Genomic DNA, 26,545 nt, shown 5'->3' with positions numbered 1-26,545 from the left:
ACATCAGTCCTGTCTACGAGCTTTTGTAATTTTGAACTGTTTAGTTATTACGTTATATGTGTTGTATGACAATCTGTAAGCTGACAGGCAGGAGAAAAAAAGGTAGAAAATATGATAAAAGGATAGAGCAAAGTGTGTGTGTGTGTGTGTGTGAGAGAGAGACAGAGACATAGTGAGTAATGAACTTCATTATGAGGGTGGGAAGCTGCAGTAACGCCCCCAGAAACCAGAGGCAGGCAGAGATGGATCCAGGAGATCTTGGCCATCCACAGCCTCCAAGAGTACCGAAGACCTAAGGCCACACATCTCAGCAAACACTGTGCAGCCATCCCAGAAAGAGAATGGTAAATGGCCTGTATTTATATAGCGCTTTTCTAGTCCCGAAGGACGCCAAAGCGCTTTACATATCCAGTCATTCACCCATTCACACACTGGTGATGGCAAGCTACGTTGTAGCCACAGCCACCCTGGGGCGCACTGACAGAGGCGAGGCTGCCAGACACTGGCGCCACCGGGCCCTCTGACCACCACCAGTAGGCAACGGGTGAAGTGTCTTGCCCAAGGACACAACGACCGAGACTGTCCGAGCCGGGGCTCGAACCTGCAACCTTGCGATTACAAGGCGAACTCCCAACTCTTGAGCCACGATCGCCCACATAAAGGGCAAAGTGTGGCCCCTTACGGAGGACGGAGGCCTCTTACTGGCAGTAAGATACATATTAAGTAGTTCTATTTACTATCATTTTGATCTTCACATCAATTTCTTGACCTTGAGGGAGAAGTCCCAATTCAAATGTGACATGTTATTTCTAATAATATCACCCTTGTTAGAATCAGAGTTTCTAAGTTATACTGCATTTTTTCAATTTTTAACCAAAAAGTCATTAAGCTGACCTTGAAGATCTTTGTGTACTTGAGCAAAATGTAAAGGATTGTTAACAGTACTCTATTCTACATCCCTACAAAGTTTATTAGAATTCAGCTAAAACCTTTCCTGCCATTGTGTTTACACAGAATGATCACACACATACACAAACACATATGCAAATGCTACTAAAACATAACCTTATTTGTGGTAGTAACTAAAACGCTAGCACGGTTTAGGTGCTGCTTGAGACATGTTTCTGCAGACTCCAGCATTTGGTAAGTTTGAAATTATGATGGCTTACTGTTTCACAGCAAATAATTATACAGTATAGTGTATAGTGCATTTCTTAGGTTGATTGCATGTAGGACCTGAAGCTGAGTAATAAGATGTCATTTGTTAATTTCATACATGTGTGATATTCTTTTACTGTTAATAGCTTTGTCTGCTTGTTAAAGCTCGGGGTTCTTGTCATATAACCTTCCCTCATACAGTACGGCCGTTTATCAATGCCCAAGTACGCGAGCACGGACTCCTGATTTGTACAGTCGGAACACCTGCGTACGTGATGATGTCACAGGTCCGGAGTTTTTACTGCCGTCCCCTCCTAATTTAACTGTGAGTAACATGTGATGAAGCTTAACTGTAATCACAGCCAAACCGGTTTACTCAGGAACAAATAAAACACTGAAATAAACCAAACATTAACATTTAGAAGTGATCTACGTGACTTATATATCATTTTTAACCTCAGTAGTGAAACCTCTATTAATAAAAATAGTGTACATGTACATACGTGTACACACCTTAATAAAAACAAGCAGGTGAGATGTTAGAACGCTTTTATTTCTATTCTAGTGGACACTCAATACTATAGACAGCTGCTGGGGTTTCTTTAACCTGAGTAGTGAGAAGTCCGCGAGCGGGGGCGATGTGCCGGGAGTCCGCTGTTGAGTTTTGGACGAAATGCATTCTGGGATATATAGCTGTCCCAAGTCTACACCGATGCATGCTCGATAAAATGGGCGGATCGAGAACACATCCGGGACTTTTTCGCGTTCTCGGCGTGATGCGTACTTCGAATTGGAACAGTACTTGGTCTCCGACTGATGACGTATCACGAGTACACGAGAACGCAAGTACGCACAAGTACGCATATTGATAAACGCCCGTTGACTCATATAACATGGAAGATATTTGTATTTTTTCAGATTTTGCCCATATACCGATTCTTTAACGTGTAGCTGTAAAACGACAATGATGAATGAAAACTCAGATCTCGCTCACTTTCTCGTTTTATCCAGTAAACGGGTTCATTTTCTTTTCTTCTGAAAGTCCTAACCGGAAATTACTTGAAAAACGACCGGAATCTCTTCCTGGTCGATGTGGACAGAAAGAAGAAATTCAGGGTGAGGTCTGTTGTTGTAGTGGCGATAATAATAATGATGGGGGGAATTAGTGAAGATATGTCGGAAAAGTCCCGTGATTTATGTAGGATTGCGTTTTGCAGCTTATGAAGCCCACTTTCATTATGCTTGAACAGATGTGCAGCGGTGCATTCTTCACGAACACTGTGGACTGTTAGCCGCTAACGCTACAGACTAGTGCACCTGTGACCGGCTTCTTTGTGTCATTTAAATCTGCGGTTATTTTTCCTATTGACTGTTAGTTAACTCAGTTTATTAAGGTAAACTTTAGGAGGTTTTTTGTAATCATCCAGGGCGGCAAGCCCCAGTCACTGGTATCCGACGTGCTGTGCAAGATTGACGAAGAAGTCTGTCTCCAGAAATGTAAGGTCTTCACTCAGTTTGCACCTCGCTGGATGTTGATAGATCCACATAGTCCCCAGATAGTTCCGAAAGTAAGTTATGGCGTCATCCAAAGCAAAGGTCGGAGTCAACAGTGAGACAAACTCCCTTAAAGAAAGTAAAAGCAACGCGAGCAGCTCAGCTGAAGACGCCTCACCAAATAACCGCATATATTGCCTTGATGACCTGGAGACTGTCGCCACAGTCGGTGAGTTGACCACAACATTTGATTTGTCCACAACTGTACGGGTGTCTTATCTTAAGCTTTAGACTAGGTGTTCCCCAGAGGTGTTTGACATCAGAAAACCTTTATTAAAAGTGATGAATTTTCATATTTGAGATCTTTTCCTTAAAAAACATAAAGCTGGAAGTTGGTCACACCTGGACCTGGTGCTGATGGTGTGCGGTGTGGGAGTTTTACACAGAGTCTTGCTGGACTGTGCTGATTGGTTTCTATGATCGTAACCGGTGTAAACATGTTGTTCTAAGGAAGTAGAGTGAAGTTTTGCTGGAGTGTTCAGTGATTTCCTCTGTTCAACGTCTCCTGTTATTGGCAGTCGTTGCCAACTGAAAGGTTCACTGCTTTGAAACAATTGGATCTGTTCTGTTTCCTCATTAAGAAGATCTCTCAGTTGGTCTAAACTGTGAGCATGCAGTGTGTCACTCTTACTCACACATTCACTCTTCTGTGTTTTCATTCAGTTTGGCTGTTTGGAGTCATCGACTGTACTGTGCTCAGGTCTGATAGACCTAATCCTGACTTTGTTCCATTCCCATAGAAACTGTTGCAATTGAAGGTTCTGGTCAGCTGAATGAATCTACTACCGTTTCTTTATTTGTACTTTTCTCAGTAGTTTAACTGCTACTACTACTACTGCCCGTCACCCCTCCCAGGGTATGGGCCACCAAACTTTTAAGTTTAAGCTTACCTTCTCTTTTTCATTTAAATACTCGTTCAGTAATAGCAGCTCTCCCAGAACTTGACATAACTTGTTTCCATGATGTCGTATCTCATGGAAACCACTCAAATTAGACTTTTGCCACCAAATAGAATAGAATGGAATAGAATAATCCGTTAATTGTCCCACAAGGGGAAATTTGGTTGTATCAGCAGCAAAAAACCACAAATACAAACAGAACAGGACACAGAACAGAAACACCATTTTTACATATTTACATCATGGAAAATAGTTACCAAAGCAGAGTACTGTACAGTTATTAAAATTAGAGTACAGATAAGTGGCAAACCCAGGTTGTAGTGTGCAAACAGAGCAGGATACTGAAAGATGTTTAAATAGTTAAGAATATTGTACCTGTGCATTAAAAAGTAGACATGTAACTTCCAATACGTTAGTGTATATATAAACTGAGAAAAATAATGTGCAAGTTATAACAGTAGAAGTTGTTACAGCGCAGATGTAAACATCTGTGTTTGTTGGGAGCAGTTCTGATTGTACAGTCTGACAGCTGCAGGGAGGAAGGACCTGCGGAAACGCTCCTTCATGCATCGAGGATGCAGCAGTCTGTCACTGAAGGAGTTCAGCAACATTTCCATGCATGGGGTGGGAGACTCTGTCCATCAGAGATGTTATTTTGGCCAGAGTCCTTCTGTCTCCCACCACCTGCACTGGGTCCAGGGTGCATCCCAGAACAGAGCTGGCCTTCCTGATGAGTTTATCCATGTAATACAGGTAGCATAGGTCAGATTATTAGGTGCGCTCAGACTTGATATGGTACAAAAAAGTAAGAGGCATTTAAAAAAAAAATATTAGAACAATATAAGCACCAGTGTCAATAACAACACTGTTTTTAAGCTGTCTGTGGTGCAAATGCCCCCGCCCACCGTGTGGTATACATGCACACTATGCCTGACCTAAATCCAGTAGAGCAGCTCTAGCACATTATGTTTTGGTCCACCCAACCTGGCCTGATTCACCTCAACGATGCCCTGGTCCAGATCTGGGAGGAGACCCCGTCTCTCGTTTCATTAGGAGCATCCCCCATGTTGTCAGACGTCCATACAGGCACTTAAAATAGAGTAGCCTGCTGCGTCAGTTTATCACTTTGATTTTTGGAGTGTCTTTGAATTTAGCTTACTGTAGTTTTTCTCCACATTTCCATCAAACTTGGCATCCATTTGTTATTAACACATTATCCATTGAGCAGCATCAGGACCCGCACCAGTTATAACAGGTTGGGGTCCTGAGTTGGAATCCACCAACTGGCCTGTTCTGCATGCATGTTCTACCCATGTTTGCTTGGGGTCTCTCTGGGTAATCCAGCGTCCTCTCACAGCCCAAAGACATGCATTTAGTGGGGTTGGGTTAATTGATGATTTTAAACTGCCCATGGGTGTGAATGGTTGTCTGGAGTGTGCTAGGCTCCACCCCCCATGATCACTTGCTTTTTTCTTTGCTGATTGAATTGAGTTGGTGAGGAAGGCTGCCGTTGTTTCTGTCTAGTTGCCGGTCCATCCATCCCTCCCAGGGTTGCACCTCAGTGTCAGTCTAGGACTTAAAGAGAAATATAACACTTTTTAAACAAAAATAATTGTTTTATCCTTTTAATTTAACACTGTTAAAGTTGCAGATGGGCAGAATTGATAAAGTTTGCTGCTTAGTGCCCACATTAATGTCTTGCATGCTTAGTTATCCAGGTAACGAAATCCCAGAAAGTTCTGTTCATCTGGACGTAGCGTTTTCAGTGGGAAAAACTTTTATCACTCATCCAAGTGACTTCTTTAATCTCAGCTGAATGCATGATTTCCTTACCTTACACACAGTACATAATGTACACCTAGATGCCAGTGGCTGCTCTTTCAGTGATTTGCGCATTTATCAATTAACGATCATGTAACTGAGCTCATGGCCCAGTGATGGTCAGTGATACTAGTTTCAGTCTTTGTCCTGTGTGTAAGGTTGGGGAGGTCTGCAGTCAGCTGAGACTGAAGAAGTCACCTAGATGAGTGATGAAACGTTTCATTCCATCCAGATGAACAGATTCTTAGATAGTTCTTTTCTACTCTCCCAGAGTACTCAAAGCGCTCTATACAACTTGCCTCATTCACCCACTCATACAAGCACTTCTAAACTCAAGTGCAAACTAATCAACATTCACACTCATTCACATTCCAATGAACGCATCTGATCTTGCCCAAGGATATTTGGCATGCAGACTGGGGAAGCCAAGGATCAAACCACCAACCTTCCAATAAGTAGCTGATCCGCTCTACCACCTGAGCCACAGCCACCCATCAGCTGTCTGGTACTGAGTTTTATGATTAGCTTTAGCTTCTGGCCTCTACCATAATAATCCCAGGTGGCTAATGTTACTATAAGCTAACTGCTAATAGTTAAATGGCTAACGTTAACATGTGTGATGATTGTTTAAAACTTCAGTGTTGTTGAAACAGGAGCTTCACTAACTGGTAGAGGCAAAGGTGGCACTGCTGGTATCGATACTGCTGCAAATAAGTATCTTATCCAATAATACTTCAGTCAGTATTGGATGTCAGTGTGTTTCATCATAACTGTGTGGAGGGTTACTTTTTGCACAGGTCAACTAGTATAAATGATTGAAGGCTTATGGTTATCAATAAACAATAAATATAAAGGTGTCGTATCTTTCAGTAACAACTTGATTTGGTGCAGTTTGAACTCAGCTTTTGCTACAGATTTGCTTTACAGTCTGTGATTCAGTGACTACAAATGGCATCCGACTGAATAAAACTATGGGATGACACCATTTATCAATTGTTATGGAAGTGAAAAGTATTCTTCTTCTTTTTTTTTTTTTTTAAACATAATTTCCTCTGGAATGATCCTGATTCTAATGCTGATATCTGATAGGGCAATAATGTCACCTGACCCATGTGTCTTCTGGGCTGTAGAGATCACAAAGCTGCCATGAACATGCCCAGGCAGAGGTTAGACATGTTCAGGCAGCAGCCTGCCGTGAGGGACACCTCACTGTTGGCACCTGCTGTACATGATTCCACAAGAACTCAGGCACAAACCTTCTGACTCTTACGCAGAGGACTGTGAATCATCTTTCCCAGGAAAATGCCTTACAGTCCGGGAGGCTGTGGGCTGGATTTAACTCTTAAGCACTGCATTTTAATCAACATGACAAACAAAGGTACATGCCACACGTTACTTGAATTCAGAAAAGCTAGAGTCGGTTACACATCCAATTTACAATTGTGTAAACTGGATGTGTAACTGTAACTGTTTGTAGGGATGAAATGTGACTAAAGGAGCATGTAATTGAGTTTGCACTTAAAGGCCAGTGTACTCAAGTTCAGTGAGTTTCATAATGTCTTTTCTTATAGTGAGGCAAATGTGTCATGTCACAAAAGTCCAGATGAACAGGATCAGCTTTCCTGGACTGAGCGTGCATCAAGACCTTACGTTTCACTGTTGCTGCTGTCACCCTGACACTCGTCTCCACCCTCTCCACCCTGCCTGCACTGGTCCACCTCTCTTCTGCACTGTTCCTTGCTGTGGATGTTTGCTGCTAGACATTTCACAGCTTGTTGTGAAATGTCTAGCATTATTGTTGTACCTGTTTGCCTCTCATGCACATGCATGCTTTCAGTTTTGCTCCTACTGACTTTCATCCTTCTTCTCTCCAGTGCATACCTCCACCTGTCAGGGTCTCGTCTCTCCTTGCTACCTACTTTCACTGCATATCATAATGTTGTCTGAGAACATCATAGTCCAAGCAAACTCTCATCTGGCTCGTCTGTGAATCTGTCCATCGCCAGTCCACGAAGAATGGGCTCAGAGTTCCCCCGATGTCATTTCAATCCCGCCTTGATCCATCTGTCACTCTTGCACATGGTCATTCACTCGACCCTGGCTTATTCTCACAATGTCCAGCCCAGGTTTCTGAGTCATTGACTGCTATGCACTCCAAATATCGGATCAGTACCCTTAATTTACTACAGCACTCCAAACCTATTATGAATAACTACAATCCTAATATTAGCTGTCATAGTCAGTAGAGCTGCCACGATTAGTCGACTAGTCACGATTACGTCGACTATTAAAATCGTCGACGACTAATTTAATAGTCGACGCGTCGTTTGAAGCTTTGTAAGATCCCAAAAGACGCAGGAATAAGTAGTAGGATTTAAGAGTGTAATAACGGACTGAAACAGAAGATGGCAGCACTGCATGTACAAGGATGCCAGCTGCCGTTAAACCCCGAAGAAGAAGAAGCAGCAGTGTCCCAGAATTCATAGCGCGACCCTGCTCAGTTTCCAACAATGGCGGCAGCTAGTTAGTTTTAATATCACTCTTATTAATCTTTCTGGGTCACAAAATAAACGTTTAACATATTTTCAGGTGAGAATATACCTGTGTAAACCTCAAATATCTGCTCAGTTTATCAAGACATCACATATTTTCAAAACCGCTCCGACGTTTTCGGAGACGTCTGTTATCCACTAGCTCGATAGCGAGCCGGGGTTGACGGCTCACTAGAGCCGGTGAGAACACCGGACTCCCGGCAAATCATTTTCAAACCCACCGCGGTCTTTCGCTACTCAGGTTAAACATGATATATAAGTCACTTAGATAATTTAAAAATGTTATTGTTTGGCTTTTTTTTAGTATTTTATTTGTTCCTGAGTAAATCGGTTTGGCTGAGATTAAAGTTATAGTTTTTACACAGCTGAATAAATGTCAAGCAGACAGCTGATTATCAGAGGTGTGAGATGCTCGAGAAAATACTCCGGTGTCCCGTTATATTTTAGACAGCAAGGAGCAGACGGCTGAGTTTATTAAACTCCACCAAACAAACTACAAATGTCATTAAAATTTAATAAACTATCATCTTGTCTTTATTTTTAGTTAGCACCTTAAACACTTAAAGCTGTAAGCTAATGATAGTTATATAAGAGCAGATGCTGCTGGTGCAATAAGCTGTACGTTTTAGGTCCAATGGATGCCTGATCTGATTAGTTGACTAATCGCAAAAATAATCGGTGACTAGTCGACTATCAAAATAATCGTTTGTGGCAGCCCTAATAGTCAGATAATTAAAAGCACCTGGAAATGACAATTTATATAATAAATATCTTTAAAAATGTGATCCCTGGCTCCCTTGGTCCTGTTCTAAAAATCTTCTCTGATTTATTTTATAGAATTTTTCCCCTTCTTCTTCTTTTGGTTGCATTTCCTCTCTGTATGAACTGGATCCTGCAGATGTTTGTATCTCTGTGTGGTTCAAGTTGAACTTCTCATCTGCTGCCTGTCTGTGTGAGTGTCCTCCACCTATGTGAGTCACCCAGTCTGTTATGGCCAGGGTCTTTTTTCCTGCATGTTAAAGTTCACTTGTTGTATATTTAGATCAAGATCAAATGGAAAAAGTTCCCCTAGCAGAATGATTTGAATTAGTCACTGGTCACTGTTTACTAAAGGGTGGAAACTGGACCCATCTATCACCTCTGTTGACTTTTTAAATGAAGAACTGTGCATAGCTTTACATGAAACAATGTAAGGAGCTGATAGCACCACAGATTGATGACACGACATCCTTCAAAATGATTTCATTATTAGTAATAGTCTAACATACGCTCATGCAGCATTTTAGTAATATGCATTAAGCTACACACAAGCCAAAGCCTAATGAGTGCTGGGCAGGTGTGCAGCAGGGAATCGCATTCATCCGCTGTTTTTGGAAGCAAGTGGCATAAAAATCCTATTTGCCAAGTCATTTTGTCTGATGAGAGGGATTTGGTGGCTAAAACGGACCAGCTAAAGCTCTTTATGTGTGCACTTTAATTGTCATTGAAAACATAAGACAGCTCTCTGGTGCCATTAGGTTAGTCTGCTGCTGTCACATGCTGTGGTGGCCTTTGTGACCATCACTCAGAGGCAATGCCAGTTCCAATTTATTGTCAACATCTATGAGCCAAACATGTTTGGGGATTTGTTGATCCTGCTTTTATTTATTTATTGTAACTGCCGGTGGAGTGGGAATGCATACTGTTGCATACAGTACAGTTGTTTTGTCTAAGCTTAAGAAGCAAAGCAGGTAGATGAAGAGTTATGGATGAGCCAGTTTCAATTCAAAGTACATTATTGTCTGATGTCAACTGGCCTTCACTTTCAGTTCAGTGTCATTATTGCCCCTGCTTGGTGTCTGATCACAAAACTGGCTGAGGAAATACTGAAAAGCATCTCTGTGCTTAATAAGATAACCAAGTAGGGCTGCCACAAACGATTATTTTGATAGTCGACTAGTCACCGATTATTTTTGCGATTAGTCGACTAATCGGATCATGCATCCATTGGACGTAAAACGTACAGCTTATTGCACCAGCAGCATCTGCTCTTATATAACATTAGCTTACAGTTTTAAGTGTTTAGGGTATGTGCTAACTAAAAATAAAGACAAGATGATAGTTTATTAAATTTAATGAGATTTACAGATTGTTTCGGTAAAGTTTAATAAACTCCTTGCTATCTAAAATATAACGGGACACCAGAGTATATTCTCGAACATCTCACACTTCTGATAATCAGTTGTCTGCTTGACGTTTATTCAGTCGTGTATAAACTATAACTTTAATCTCAGCCAAACCGATTTACTCAGGAACAAATAAAATACTCAAAAAAAAGGCCAAACAATAACATTTTTAAGTTATCTAACTGACTTATGTACAATATAAAGCGCCTTGAGGCGACTTTTGTTGTGATTTGGCGCTATATAAATAAAATTGAATTGAAAATTGAATTGAATTGAATTGAATTGAATTGAACTTATATATGTTTAACCTGAGTAGCGAAAGACAGTGGTGGGTTTGAAAACGATTTGCCGGGAGTCCGGTGTTCTCACGGGCTCTAGTGAGCCTTGCCCCCGGCTAGCTATCGAGCTAGTGGGTAACAGACGTCTCCGAAAACGTCAGAGCGCTTTTGAAAATATGCAGTGTCTTGATAAACTGAGCAAATATTTGAGGTTTACACAGCTACATTCTCGCCTGAAAATATGTTAAACGTTTATTTTGTGACCCAGAAAGATTAATAAGAGTAATATTAAAACTAACTAGCTGCCGCCATTGTTGAAAACTGAGCAGGGCCGCGCTATGAATTCTGGGACACTGCTGCTTCTTCTTCTTCGGGGTTTAACGGCAGCTGGCATCCTTGTACATGCAGTGCTGCCATCTTCTGTTTCAGGCCGTTATTACACTCTTAAATCCTACTACTTATTCCTGCGTCTTTTGTGATCTTACAAAGCTTCAAACGATGCGTTGACTATTAAATCAGTCGTCGACGATTTTGATAGTCGACGTAATCGTGACTAGTCGACTAATCGTGGCAGCCCTATAACCAAGTGCTGAGGAGCTCAGCTTGTTTTTATCTGTATGTTTAAACAGTCCAATGTCAGCCTTGTGTAGTAATGAAATGTGGTACGTGCTTTTAGCACATTCATTGTGTGTGTGTGTCATCATCATTCTATGAGGAACTATAACATTACAGCTAGAGGCCAATTTAAGAGTCACCTCCCTTGTGTCTGCCTGTGAGTGCTTTTGTTAAATTCTCCCCCCATAATGTTTTGGCATAGTCTGCATGGAGGACAACTAAAGAATACACAGCTGTGCATTTCATTCATCCACTATTTATGTCATATTATAAGAAACAGACCCATCCTCTCTAACGTAACTACAAACCAGTACAGAAACTGCCATTCTCTGACTAGACATCTTCAAATGACTCATTACAAAGACTGAGGTGTGCACTGTCCCCCTAAATCAGCACTTGGTCATCAAACAGGGCTGATGCAGACCAACACGTTCATAATCTTTCTTAATACGGCGTTGTAGCTGAGCGGGCTGTGTGTGTGGTCGTTTGGATCATTTTTACACACTCACAGTCCTACAGAAGCATTTTCATTTTAAAAGACATTTTTCTAGATACGACTTGATCACCTGACTGTGACGGTGCACTGCTGTTTCTTTGTTGCTGTGGCAACAGCAACAGGACTGAGACAAAGGTTCATTGGAGGTAAAGCAGAGGAACAAGACAGCCAGCATTTCATTAGGAAGCTGCAGCAGTTCCACGTGTGACTCAGAGTAGCTGTTATATCACATATTGTCATCAGCCATTTGCTCCGTCTCTCTCTCCGCCCATCAGCACCGCAGGAATAAAATGCCAACTGCTTCTCCTTGTCTTTAGGAAGAAAACAGCTCAGGGCTCAGGCCAATACCTGACTACGCAAACTGTCATCATGTGGCCACAGGAGGACACGCTGCCTGTTCCTGTGGGATCTTAGCCATTACTGCCCACTCTCACTGTTCCACTATGACCTGACGGCACTCAGTCTGATTGCTCATGCCCTTTCTTCCCTGTCTGAATGAATCACATTATTCTGTTTTTCTCAGTGTTGTTTCTCATAGCAACAAGTATAAAGAGACATGACAGGCCCACGAGAGCAGCAATGATGGTGTTGTTGTGTACGAATCATATTAGATTAAGGATACTAGTCACACATGTAACTGACAAAAGGCATGAAACCACTTGCACAACAAGTTTACAGAGACAGAGAGACTAAACTGAAACTAAAGTGTCACATGGTGCAGGCAGACGCTTCCCGTGTGTGTGTGTGTGTGTGTGTGTGTGTGTGTGTGTGTGTGTGTGTGTGAGAGAGAGTGTGTGTAACAGCCTGTCATGGCTTCAGTCAAGCTGAACGGTACTCATCATTTTTAAAACAAAAACACTTTTTGTGATTGCTGCTTGATCTGTTTCATGACCTCAAACATGTTTCACTCTTTTGTACTTTCTCATGTTACTTTAGCTAATAGCAAATAGCTGCTGCTTGTATAGTCATGATTCAGAACCAATACATCAGGTGTTTGGGGTCAGCATGCAAAGTTTGCTCCCCTTTCTCTGTGCTTTCTGTGCGACTGACAATCTGCTTATCATCAGACTTATTTAAAGCCCTTTAGTTTTCTGCGGATGGCACTTAAAAGGTTCAGTTAAGCATCAGCAATCTTACTGTGTTGATGGGAGCTCACTTCAGTTCCCTTTGGCTTCATGACAGTAGCTCGTTCTACGTTTCAGAGGGAAATTAATTTTATTTTTTAAAATCCTGTCCTGTCTGGCAGCTTTTGCAATCAGAATTGTGATCTAAATGCACTGTGATGTGAAGCACATTTTGAATCTCTGCATGCTCCTCTTGTATCTTTTATCTTTTCATTTATTCACTTCTATTTGTGTTATTTCAGTTATTACATTAAATGTGGTGTCATATGAAGACGTCTAAGGCAGGAAAGGCAGGGGAAAAAAGGGGGTATAATAAAAGGATACAGTACAAATAGAAATGCACACTGTATCGCCAACAGCTGCTCCTGTAAGAAAAAACAAACATACAACTCCCAACTCTCCCTTAGCTTCCCTGCTTAGCCTCTTGTGTCCTTGTCTAGTCTGGTGTTTTTTGTATTACTTTTCCCTGGAACACTCTCTCACAGTCTGTTCTCTAAAACCTAAAAGAGAATTATGGATTTGATCAACTGGTCCCTGATTGCTATTGACACCCTTTCTCAACGAGAAGTCTGGGCTTGGGTGAGCCTGAGTGCTGAAGATATCTACCTATTCGGAACCATGATAACAAGGTTCTTGCTGATCGGAGCTGGCTTGGCCCTGGCTTATCGAAGAATTAAGGAAGCAGAACCGACTGTTCAAACCCCCACAAGGCTGCCCGCTGGGATTGAAACGATGGGAAGAGGCGTGAGTTTCTCAAAATGGGCTCATTGAGTGCAGCACTGATAAGATCTTTGAAAGGCTTACGGCTGCCGTGAATACTCAGAATAAGATCTCTGAGTGCAGACTGGATGACATCTCGGAAGGGCTCGCTCGGCATAACATCTCTGAGCGTAAATTGGATGACATCTCGGGGAGGCACACTGTCGTGAGTTCTCAGAATCGGCTCTTTGGGCACAAGAATGACAACATCACAGAGCGCAAGTATGGCGAAGCTCGCAGCTCTCCAACGGGAGATTGAGAGACCAGTGTTGGACTGCTTGGAAATTGATATGAGCTGTTCGCACTAAAGTAAAAACCACCATCACTTCATGCAGAGACCCCTTCGGCACCAGCTGCGGTCTCAAGGCTGGAGCTGAACAACAACACCCTGATAACGACTGTGTTTAGACTGTTCTTCCCATTCTATGCAAGGCCACCTGGGTTGACTGGACGACTGTTTACTTAGCCTGGCAGGGCGAAGGACACTGTCTCAGCTGAACTCTGGACACACACACACACACACAGACACACACACAGACATATACACATGCAGACATACACTCATCCTCCCTCCAAACGCCTTCGACGCTTATTCCCTTCCGATGCTGACGATGGATCATGGAGACCAGCACACAGGCTGCAGGCCCGGATGTACTGTCTACATCGGCTGTCTCTCACCCTTTACCCACCCCTGTTGCTTGTCATGTGTTTCTTTGGTGTATTAAGAGTTTTTTCATGTGCTATGTGCAGAGGTGTTTTTTTTTTCTGTTCTCAAACTGATCTCCCTGTTGGAGCTCAGTCTGGGGGGAGTTATTTTTTCTCCTTATCTTTCCTCATGTGGTGCATTTTCCATGTTATACCCCTCTGACCTGTCTTCCCCATGTGATGTTTTTGTGTAATGTATGTATGGTCGGAGGGTAAGATGGTGCCGCCATTGCGTGCAATAGGTCGGGAGCCTTATGAAATTTCCCCTTGTGGGACTAATAAAGGTATAGTATATCATATCATAACAGTTTACTTGTAGTGGGAGTAAGTGAGAGAGTGTTATAATAACTGTGTCTGTCACAAATGTACTTCATAATGAAGATGGGAAGCCCCAGTAATGTCCCCCAGGAGCCAGAGGCAAATATGGAACCAGGACAACCGTGCCATTCGTAGCCCCAGGAGTACAGAAGACCTGAGGCAGCAGATCTCTGCGACATCCGCAGGCCCATCCTAGCAGGAGAAGGACGGAGGCCCCAGATGGGGTGTCCACAGCCAAGGGGTGAGAGTTCCAGAGGACCAGAGGCAACGGCCAGTCACTAGAGACCAGCCGCCTTGGTACCAACTTGGTACAGGTTCCCAGGGCACCTGAAAATTCCCCGGGACACCACCGAGTCTGGGGCACCCACTACCCCCACCACACAGAGTAGATTGGGGCTCATCTGCACACTGTGTCACAATACCAATCAGTTACAACAGACACACACACACTAAAGGGAAGAGACAAACTGGTCTGGGTCTGAAACGAGCTGCACCCAACAATGGTTGTTCTCTCACCTGGATGCCCCAACCCACCCAATTGGCCTAACAGCACCCACGAGGCCCGGAGGCGCAGAGTGGACATTCTAATGTGGCTCGACCCAAACTACATGGCGAGTTGGCCAGGGAGGTGCAGACCGCCCCCACAGAAGGAGGGACCCAGTCAGAGATCAGGCGACCCCGGGCGCTGGGATCCCAGGCACAACACTCGCCCCTGCCCAGATGAGACCAGCTACCCAGCTGGGGGCAAGTGCCCACCACCACAAGCACCACAGAGCCCACATCCCAAGACCGTTAGGCAGCACCCACCCCACTTCTCAACGGTCACCAACCGAAGCAGATGCACCTACACTCCAAAACAGCAACTGCAGCTCTCCAGCCCCCAGGAGGCCACCAGACACCCGTAGTCCCAGAGACCATAATCATCCACCTGCAAGTCAAACAGGGAAATGAGACTACACCCAACCACCCCCATTAAGTAATGGAATTGATCAGTGGGGACCGGAGGGAGACAAATTCATCCATCCGTGGTTTGGTGAAGAGGCAGACATTCCACCCATTTCTATTTTGATTGGTATGTAAGGTGTTTTTTGGTTTCCAGTTCATGAGGATAGTTTTCTTTGGGATTCATAAGGAAGGAAGGAGTATAAATGATGTATTTGCTTCCATATCTAGTTCACTTATGTCACTTAAGTTGCACAGTTTGGGTGAGGTTGGTATACTGTAATTAAACCATGTGGTCATAGGTCTTATCCACATGTCCTCAGGACCATATAGCATGCATATAATTCTCAGCAGAGTTGTTTTTACAATAAGTGCATGTGTTCGACTGAGTAAGGTTCATTTGGAGCAAACTTTGCCCTCTGTAGTGTGTTCTGTAGAGATCGTTGTATAAGTTGTATGTTGGGGCTTTTAGTCATTTTGAAGGTGTTTAAGCGTACTTGTGTCCAGAAGTTTTGCTCCCAGTTTATGGTTGGGAGGGAAATTGATTTGTCAATTTTAAACAATTGATTATCAAAAATGTACAAACTTTTTGAGGTACACGTATTTAAAACGTTTGATACCCAAGTAGGTATTTCTAGATTCAGTTCACTGGGATTGAATCTTTCCTGTATGATGATTTTTAGTTGCTCATATTCAAGAAATGTACATTTGCTGATTCAGGCTGATACAGGTTCTTCAAATGAAATAAACTTTCCATCTTGTAGAACATGTTCTGGATTTTTTTTCCCCTTCTCGTGCCACAATGAAAAACTTCAAAGCATTGTCTTTTTCTGATAAATATCGGGATTGTTCCAAATCGGTGTTAGTTTCATGGGCTAAGTGAAGACTTCCCACCAGACTGTCAGAGAAGTGTTTATGTTGAGGCTTTTAAAGCACTTATGATGCTAGCGCTGATGGTGGCAGACTGGAGATCTTCACTTTTCTACAGAATGCTTGTTCTAGGTCCAGCCTAGGGCTGTCTAAGAAGTGTGGTTTAATCCATTTTAAAACAGATAGCAATCGATTGGATAAGAAATAGTGGGAAAGATTTGTCAGTTCTAGATCACCCTCATGTTTTGGTTTTTGTAGAGTTTAGACTTTTCTGTGATGAACATTTTGAAATGTTGGGGTCTAGTGATCTAAACCAAGTAAGAGAGGGTTTATTAGGGATCAGTGAAAATGAGTAATTTTCAGTGTACTTCAGTGTGTGAGATCACCCTCTAGCTTTTTAATAAGGGAATATGATTCAACCAGATCAGGTCTAAGAGCTTGGCTAAAAAATGCATACCTGGATATCTAATGTTACCTGAATATATTGGAGTGGTGGTGGTGTTTTACAGTTCAGAGGCAGAGCTGCTGATTTATTCTTGTTGATGGAGTGTCTGAAATGAATGAAAACTTATCTATAAATGTGATTGTCTCTAGCAAGGTTTGTAAGTAAAGTAAGTAAAACTTTATTTATATAGCACCTTTCAAGATAAAATCACAAAGTGCTTCACAGAAGCTAAAACATAAAAACAAAAATCAACCAAAAGCAAGTTTAAAAAGATGAGTTTTTAGCTGTTTCTTAAAAGAGATGACTGAGTCCACAGATCTCAAGCTCAATGGAAGGTGGGAGTTCCACAGTCTGGGGGCCACAGTTACAAAAGCTCTGTCTCCTTTTGTTTTCAACCTCGTGTGCTGGACAACCAGCAAGCCCTGATCACATGACCTCAGGGACCTACTGGGGATGTAAGGATGTAAAAGATCACTGATGTATGTAGCTGCTTGTCCATGCAGAGCCCTGAATGTCAGAGTCATAATCTTAAAGTGGACTCTGAATTTTATGGGAGCCAGTGCAGCTGGATCAGCAGGGTGTGGCATGGGAGTACTTGGAAGACTTGGTCAAAAGCCTTGCAGCAGCATTCTGAGCACCCTGCAGACTTTCCAAGGAGGCATTATATAAACAGGTGAACAAAGAATTACAGTAGTCCAAACGAGATGAAATAAATGCATGCATGATCATTTTCAGTTCAGAGCGTGACACAATAGGACTCAGATGATTAATCCTGCTTGATAAACAATCCTTTGTCATGGTCAAGTTCCCCTGTGTGCTTGAAAATCTTGTTAAGGTACGACCCCCTTCTTCTCCCCGTTTCTCCCACTTTAGGCACGGGGACTTTTGGACGAGTCTTCCTGGTCAAGGACAAAAAGAGCAGGGCCTTCTTTGCCCTGAAGCAGATGAAGATCCCTGACGTGATCCGACTGAAGCAGGAGCAGCACGTCCATAACGAGAAGGAGGTGCTGAGCGAGGTCAACCACTCCTTTCTCATCAGACTGTGAGTGCTCTTCGCAGTCTCATCTGCAAACACATGGGGGCTCATAGTCCAGTTGTAAATGTGATCAGTCTATCTCTGTTAATAAGCTATGTACCACAGACTTTTAAGCTGGCTGTAGTTAAACCGTTACTTACAAAGCATCTCTAGACCCAGCAGTCTTAGCTAATTATAGGCTAATCTCCAACCTTCCTTTCATATCAAAAATCCTTGAAAGAGTAGTTCTCACAGTAAGGTTAATTATGGAGTTCCACAGGGTTCAGTGCTAGGCCCAGTTCGGTTTACATTTACATGCTTCCCTTAGGCAGTGTAGATGATGAGGGACTAGAAAGAGAGGCAATATTTCTGTCATATTCTCGTTGTTGGCTTCCTGTTAAATCCAGAATTTAATTTAAATTCCTTCACAAACAGGGTTATAGTTCACTTTGAGGTGATTGTTGTTGTGATTTCAACCTATATAAATAAAATTAAATTGACTTGAATATTTCTCATTTTGGATGTGTTTTGGTGTGAATAATCATCCAAAGCATCATAAGAAAACACATTTATTCTTTAGTACGTAACATGGGAGTGTTGTGTTTTCTCTGTTACATAAAGGATAGAAGTGACAAATTGGGAGTTACTGTAAAAGCAAGACTAGAGCTGAAACGTATGGGAGGGTCAGTAAGGCCAGCAGCCAGCACTTATGGTACACTCTGGAGCCTCCTCCATCTTCATCAGTGACGGTGCTTCTTTGTCCTTATTCATCTGAAGTGCCCCTCCAGCTGAAACGGTTCCTGCACGCCTGTCCAAACACCAGTGGGAGATAAAAGAGCCGGAGAATGATGCAGCTTCTCATCTGATGTGATTCTCTCCACTTATTTAGACAGCACGTTAACAGTTTTACCCTCCAGTGAACGTGTAGGACTGAACAAGACATTCAGGGTTCAGTGATTATAAAACCTAAATGTAAGCCTGAGCTAACAGCACGTTTGACCTTGCTGTCTGTTATGTGGCAGGTTCTGGACTCACCACGATGAACGTTTTCTCTATATGCTCATGGACTACGTGCCAGGCGGCGAGCTCTTCAGCTACTTACGGAGCCGTGGGCGCTTCAGCAACGCCACGGGCCTTTTTTATACCTCTGAGATCGTTTGTGCCATTGAGTACCTCCACTCCAAAGAAATTGTGTATCGAGACCTGAAGCCTGAGAACATCTTGCTGGACAGCGAAGGACACATCCGTCTGACGGACTTTGGCTTCGCTAAGAAGCTCACAGACAGGTAAAAACTAGTGTTTGTGTGCTCACTGGATATTTGTTTTGAGGTAAGAAGTAAATGCAGAAGAAAGATTTAAGGTAAAGAATACGTATTGTTGAAACAAGTAATACCCATAAGACACTAGTTGATGCTGGGGACGATACAGAGCTGTCACTGGAATAAAGATGTGTTTTGCAATAAAATAGCTTTTTTGTGGATTTCGTTGAACAAGCCTTTTATAGCTTTCAGTTGCACGAGTCCATCATGAACTCCTAGCCTCAGTCATGATGCCTCTGTTGGTCATCAAGTAATGAAAGCTGATCGTGGATGTTGGAGATGAGTAACTGAGGTTTAACTTGAAAGGGCAGAAATGGTAGCAATGATTTAGTGTATAACTCTGTGTAGCACACCTCTATGACTCCATCTTCCTATTGCTCTCGAAGCCTTTGGTGTCCTACTGCAGAAAATTAGCCTCTGTGATTAGTGCAGAAAATAGATGATTGCTTGTCAGAGCTGAAAGGAATTTGGAATAGTCTCTGAAATGATCTGTAAAGCCAGATGACAGATAACAAATGATATTGTGTATTTATATAAATAAAGCCAGGAGCAACATCCAATAGGATTTAGGTTTGACAAAGCAGCTGATTCTAACCAGAGGTGCTCATAAACTGTTTGAGTTAAAGGCATCGTCTCATCCATGGCAGACGTGTCCTTGGAACACATTTGCCCGTTTATAGTAAAACATTTAGTACATATAGCTGCAAGATGGGTGTCAATTTATTGTAATGAACATTATGTTCATCTATTTACGTTAATAATACTAATAATACGTTATTATCTAATAAGCTTGGGCTTGTTGCTTTTTCTAATGCAATCATATTTCTTTCACATCAGAAGCATGTTTTCATGTCACCCCTCAGCCGTCCAAGGCTCATGACGTATTGTCAGGTGGTGTGAATCCACCAACTGGAGAACAACACCACAGGTGTATGTATTAAAACTCTCTGACGAGATCTATGACCTCAAAACCGGAGGTCAAGTTTTCTGAAAATCTTACAAACGCAATAACTTGAAAACAAGGCGACATGGGATTTTTGAACCCATAGAGGTGTGTGCTAGCAGGCTGAGGGGATCCATGAGAGGACTGGCTGACAGTACTTTTAATAAACTATGAAAGAAGGAACTTTCGGTTTCACATTAATGTGTTCAAGTTTTACTGTACAGACTTTATTTGCTGTACAGTGGTTGGGCTACTCTAAGTAAATTTTACTGAATCTGATTAAAAGATATGTTACAAAAAGAAAAAAGCCCAGATTAGCATTATGTGATCCACCACAGACAGAAGCACATGGATGACTGTCCATTCCCTTCTTCTCACTGTGCTTCACAGGCTACACCTCAGTTTAGCTGCTAAACTTAGAGGTCAGACCTGAGCTAACCTTTGGTTTGAACCTGCACGTATCAGGTTCAGTTTGTGAGAATAAACCATATATTATAATTTTACAAGCATTTAATGGAACCTCTATATCTGTCTGCCTCTCTGTCTCAGCTCCTTCCTTCTGTACATAAAATAGAAACTTTAACCACTTCTTTATAAAGAGATGCCTCTCTAATTCATACAAGATAATGATGTGAGGAACAAATGTCCTCTTGATTGCAAATGATATCAGTGCTCTGCCTACATGACTCAGAGTTCCCACTGAGCTGCATCTATACCCGGTTATGTCCTGGTTTGTGAGCATTCAGGTTACACTTCATTGAGTTTAGAGTAGTGAAGTTTGTTCTCCTCATAACAGAATATTTTGTGGAAAGACATCTAAATGTTTAGGCTTTCCTCCATACTGTTGCCATGTGCTTGTTTATGTAACTACTGTGGGATCCATTGATGGGATCTGTGCATAGTAAGAGTAAATGACCTCGGACAGCATCTGCTGTCATTTGGTGACATTAGTTTTTAAATGATCAAATAAAATAGAACATGTTGGATGTTGATTGAAGCGTGTGAATGTGATTGGATAAATTTGGCATTTTGGTCATTTTGTATTTTTGCTGCATAAATTCTGTTTTTCTGTAGCTATTTGCCTGAGACAGAGCACAAAACACCCATCGGTCAGGAGCCCTGGACACAAACAGCCACTGCACTCGTGTGCGTCAGAAGCAAGATTACAAAGACCACCAGAGGAAAAAGCGGCTTCCTTTTGTGTTTTTATTTAGGACTGTTTTAACTGAGAGTTTCTGCTGGATTGTGCAGACGGTACACTTCCACTGTCACGACTTTAGGTGAAATTTAAAAGACGCACAAAAGCGTTCACAGGGGAGAGTTCAGAGAGGCAGCTTGATGGCTTTTCACTCACTGACTGAGGAGGTTCACAACAGGTAAAAGCACTTTGGCTTGGACTCTCAGACTCGTGCTGCTCACTGGATGGTTGAATTGTTTTGAGTTTGCTTGGCCAATTAGCTCATAGAGAGCTTTATGTTCCTGTGAGATGGAGGGAATGTTCCCAGACCTATAACTGTTTCACTGGAGGAGAAACTGGTGTCCTTTATTCTGAATTAGATATACAGTGGTCCAGATCTCCCGGTCACCTCAGCAGAATTTAAAAGATGCAGAGTGAAAGAAGAGATGGCTTTATATCTGCACTGCAGTCTCCGTTTCTCTCTGCATTTCGCCCAGAGCTGTACTGGCCCCCGCTGACATGTAAACATAATGGTGTAAGATTACGTTTTCCCCCAGGTTGCGAGGGCAGAACAGATGGAGAGCAGATACCTTTCTGATGTGCAAGTGACCCACTTATATAAATGGAGGGCAGCAGAATTGCCTGGAATAGGAAGACAACTGCCTGATTGCCACGAGCTTTGTTGTGCTTTCCACGTTCAGGTTGTGATAAAGCACCATCACAGACCTGCCCGTGTCTCCACAGTGCCCCCTGCTGGCAGATACACTCATCAGCACATTCAAACGTCATGACACAAAACTGTGAAGAGCAAGAACACATCTCTCGATATCATCGTGGCCACACTTATGTCCATCCTGCACCCCACGTATGATTCTACTGACAGCAGCAGCCTCCTCATCCTCCGCCGGGCCGACGTGATTTCCATACAAATTACTGTTGTCATGGTAACTGGTTGAAAGAGGTCATTACCTAGGTGATATTGGTGACAAATGATGAAAGGCTGGCACTGGACCAAGTGCTCTTCAACAAAGGACAAGTGGCTTTCACAGAGGTGTGTGTGTGTGTGTGTGTGTGTGTGTGTGTGTGTGTGTGTGTGTGTGTGTGTGTGTGTGTGTGTGTGTGTGTGTGTGTGTGTGTGTGTGTGTGTGTGTGTGTGTGTGTGTTACACATGCAGAGAGTGTCAATCAGCTAGACAGGAGCATGCACAGCCACAAGCAAGTAATCTGCTGTAGACTTCCATCATAGGCGAGTTTAGGCGAGTGCTCAAGCGCCTCTAAATTTCATCACAGCACCTCTAAAAACAACTGTAGTGATGGTAATAATGATGATGTATTTCAGTATTATCTTCTGATATTGTCCTCTAATGTTCTATTTTGGAGGATGAAAACTGCCCAGTGTTGTTGATGTGGTGATGTTGCAGTGCGCTCACACACAGGCGTGGCTGCTTTGTCAGTAATAGACTAAATAAGACTCTGGTTGCTGTGGCAGAAAGATGATGCAGAGGTGATTTCATGACACAAATCAGTGATGCACATTTAATGCGATGTTGGGACTAATAGTGTCAGCTTATTTTTCTTTGTTCCATTAGTCTGCTGGTATGTCACTAGTTGCCAGCAAAAGAGCTGATGTACTTTATTATTTTAGTTAAAGATTTCTATTCCTGTTCTGCGCTTCATTGTTTACAGCACAGCTTCAGATCCAGGTGAGAGCAAAGCAAAAGGAAGTCTGTGTCCAGTACCAGCTGTATTCAGTCTGAATATTGTTATAAATACAGATCAGTTTATGCCTTTTATTGGTCTGTAAATTCTGGTTTTTCTTTTATTGAACTTTTGGGTGACAGCACAAAGTGAAAGAGGAGGGCAGAGAGGGAGAGACAATTAAACATGCTAGAGTGGACATGTAGTCAGGGTCAACAACAGCAGTTATAAATGCCTCTGTTTTGCCCATATTCTTTGATGATTTTCTCCCAGTGTCTAGGTGGGTTCTCTCCGGGTTACTCCGACTTCCTCCCACAGTCTAAACACATGCAGTTGGAGGGGTTAAGTTAATTGGTGATTCTAAACTGCGTATCGGTGTGAGTGTGAATGGTTGTCCAAGGTGTGTCCCACCTCTCACGGTCGGTCGGTCGGTACATGCATTTAATGGAAGCTTTGTGTGTTTTCCATTCGCACACTTAAAGGCTCAGTGGACGTTCTGAAGAACACATTTATTGATGTGAATAGTAGCATTTGACAGGATTGCTGTCTCTCTAAACATGGCTGCCACTATATTATGTGACAGACTATAAATCTGTTCTCCACTCTTGGATTTGGAACATGTGACTATGCTGTGTGCTGAGTCTGCACAATAAAAGGGGAGTTTGTATGAATCAAAAACCAAAAGCAGCTCTCTCACCAGTGTGCTTGTTGTCTAGCTGTGTGGAGTGCCAGGATGATCTTCCACCGTCTTCATTGAAAAAGGCTACTCTAAGTCAATTTGGTGGACTTCTTCTATGTGGTTGAGACTGAAACAATGTTGTGCATGTTTATTCTTTCTCCTCACAAATTGTCATTTAACTTATTTTGAAAAGTTCTGGTCAACATGATTGAGCCTTTGTCTCAGATTGTGTCCACCCTAAAACGGGTGTATTATATTAAAATCTGTGATTATTCATTATAGGCACTGCAAGAGGTCATCCAAATATTTAAGTTGTTCTGAAGGTAACATAGTGTGTACCCAACTGAAATGAGTTTACAAATGTGAATAGAGTTGACTAAAAGCAGTATATTCCATTAAGTGTAAGGCAGTGTAGACATGACATCATGACTGGGAGCTGAGCACCTCTAAAACGCCGCTCCTGCTTCTCATTATTGTTCACGCCTCCTTCATTTGTTGTTCAGTATTTGATTTCACTGCCCGCCCACATTACACTCAGGCAGACATCGATCCATTACTCTTACCGCGTCCACACCGAGGCCCCATATCCTCATGGTAATACTGAAGATGACACAGCTGGGCCAGAATGCAAGTGCAGATCACTGTGTGGAATGTAAAGATGAAAAAAAGAAATAACGGGAATTATAGAACTGTGTTTTTGTGTTTATAACTCATCTTTGGACAAACTGCAGGAGCAGCATGGTAATACAAATACAAATGAGAAGGATGTTAGAATCACTTGAAATCATTTAAAAGTAAAAAGGCTTACATTGGTCTTCTGTGGCCAGTTTAGCCATTGAATGAATGAATTCCATTCATTTATGATATAAATATGAAGCCATTTCACACCAAAGGTGTTCTTACTCTGGAAAGAAAGAATCATGGGAAGAATCAGTAACTTTGACAGAAAGAAAATTAAAATGAAACTTGTTATTCATAATAACACAGCTGTCACACAAGTAGGTTTGGATTGAGGAAGCAGGTGATGGAATGATGGAATAAATATTTGATGTCCTCTCTGGCAATCAGGACGTGGACTCTGTGTGGGACTCCTGAGTATCTGGCTCCTGAAGTCATCCAAAGCAAAGGTCACGGCCGGGCAGTGGACTGGTGGGCTCTGGGCATCCTCATCTTTGAAATGCTGGCTGGGTAAGTGGTGCAGTCTATGGTAAACATCTCTATACCTGCTTTAAACACTAGAGGGCACTCTCCTCCATTAGACAGACTGGGGTAATCTGCACTCGTTCATTTTGTAAAAGGCAGTCAGAGTTGAACCTATTTGACCTTTAAAGTAAGGCCCAAGGCCATGGCAGTTATGTGGAGTCTGACAGGTCAGAGAAATATCTGCAGACACACACACAATAAGGCAGGTACACACTGACAACCACTGAGGTCTCCCTCACATCCCTGAAATAAACTTTTGGGTAGACATAGAAGCAGTATGAACCTCTGCACAGTAATGTTGCCATTTGTAACTGTAGCCCTGCAAGAAAAGGTAAGTGAGAGAGCAGACCACTGCAGTGGTCAGAAGAATTATTTAGTTAATCTTACTTTTATTTATTGGTCCTTTATTTATTCAGGTAAAAATCTCATTTCCAAGAGAGACCTGGCATTACTGCTGTTATTGTCTTATTCTGGGAAATCTTGTCATTATTAGATGCTGTAGAGCTGTGACAAATTAATCTGTGAATGAGCCTCATTGTAGCAGATGAAGAACAATAGCACCGATCCTTATAGAAAGCACCTCTGTTTATTCTAATGTCCTCACCAACAATAAGGATATCCATTCCTCGGTGGCATTCTGAGCAAGCAGTGCTGAAGCTGTGATTGACTTGTTTCAGAGACATTCATTAATCCAGCAATTAATTCATTGCACCAGTGCATGTTGTATTATGTACAGCACAGTGCAAAGGTTTGAAGCACGAACAACATGCCAAAGACCCTTTGAAAATAATGCCAGGAGCACTTTGTAGTTACCATAAAATGAGTAAAGACAGAAAAACAGGTTTTCAAGCCAATTGGCAAGTAGGTTGTTTAGCATTGGTGAGAACTTTGCACAGTTTTTCTGTGGATTTAGGCTTTGTCAGTGTCTTCTGTTTGTTCACATCATCCCACACTGGATCATTTTCTATTCTGCAACTAAGAAAAATGGAGAAAAGAGGATCCTAACTGAAATTTCCCTCAGTGAAAGAGGGGGTGGGGGCTTAACACAAATGTGTAAAAATTGCCTGAGGGTGGAATAAAAGTTTGGCATGGGATATAAACTGTGGACTCTCTGTGTACTATCTCTCAGTGCGAAAGCTTCAGACCATCTGTCTGGAAAGAAACACAAAGCAGTGACTCATGACCCGGACACATTCCAATTTTAAAAGAAAAAAAGCTTTTACAGAGTTTCATATTGACCATTGATGTGCCACTGACACCTGTCAGCCTGTATATAATGTCCTTAGATAAATCATGCTTAACCCTAAGACGTTAACACATAAATATGGAGCGCACTCCTCCAGTTGCACTGAAATCTCACCTTTATGTCAGCCTGGCCTATCCTCCTCTTCCATCTAGGTTCTGTCTGTTTTGCTGGGAGAAGGTACATGGCTTTGAATTTGTGGAAGGAATGTGACCTTCTTCCAAGTATTAATGTGAGCAGGCTTTGAAGTGTATGTGGGAAAACCTGCAGGCTGTGCTGCTCCCAGCAGAGGGACACTTCCACTGTCGGACAAAGAGCTCTCTTCATTCAGCATCACTGTGAAGCTGTTTGTCACACGTCTTGACCAAAGAATGTAGCAGCTGTTTTTGAAAACTCAGTATTAGTAGATCATCCTCCTTTGGGGCAAAGCATGTGTAGAACAAACATCAAGTCAAGGATTAGGGGCCCCCAAGGAAGATTAGGGGGGAAAAGTCTCCTTCATAATTTTACTTCTGGGCCCATATGTCTGTCCTTAATGGAAACCAGTGCCCTTTTTGTATTTGCAGTT

General features: G+C 42.4%; 1 protein-coding gene across 2 annotated transcripts in view; it reads left to right on the top strand.

Annotated features, from left to right (window-relative positions):
• The first annotated feature begins 2,047 nt into the window (after window positions 1–2,047).
• prkx (protein kinase X-linked) overlaps window positions 2,048–26,545 on the top strand; it is a 38,105-nt gene continuing 13,607 nt past the window's right edge. Inside the window, exons 1-5 of one of the 2 annotated variants that reach the window (XM_031745978.2) lie at window positions 2,214–2,274; window positions 2,586–2,881; window positions 17,575–17,743; window positions 18,739–19,002; window positions 24,600–24,719. In XM_031745978.2, coding sequence (XP_031601838.1) covers window positions 2,734–2,881; window positions 17,575–17,743; window positions 18,739–19,002; window positions 24,600–24,719 — 701 coding nt within the window. In that variant the 5' untranslated portion in view covers window positions 2,214–2,274; window positions 2,586–2,733. Of the gene's footprint in view, window positions 2,275–2,585; window positions 2,882–17,574; window positions 17,744–18,738; window positions 19,003–24,599; window positions 24,720–26,545 lie in introns of both variants that reach the window. The other variant, XM_039606884.1, reaches the window with a different exon arrangement.

The sequence above is a fragment of the Oreochromis aureus genome, linkage group 23, assembly GCF_013358895.1.
Source record: "Oreochromis aureus strain Israel breed Guangdong linkage group 23, ZZ_aureus, whole genome shotgun sequence".
In the NCBI taxonomy this organism is placed as follows: domain Eukaryota; kingdom Metazoa; phylum Chordata; class Actinopteri; order Cichliformes; family Cichlidae; genus Oreochromis; species Oreochromis aureus.
Note: the sequence above shows the minus strand (reverse complement) of the source record. Positions and strands in the feature narration are given on the sequence as shown.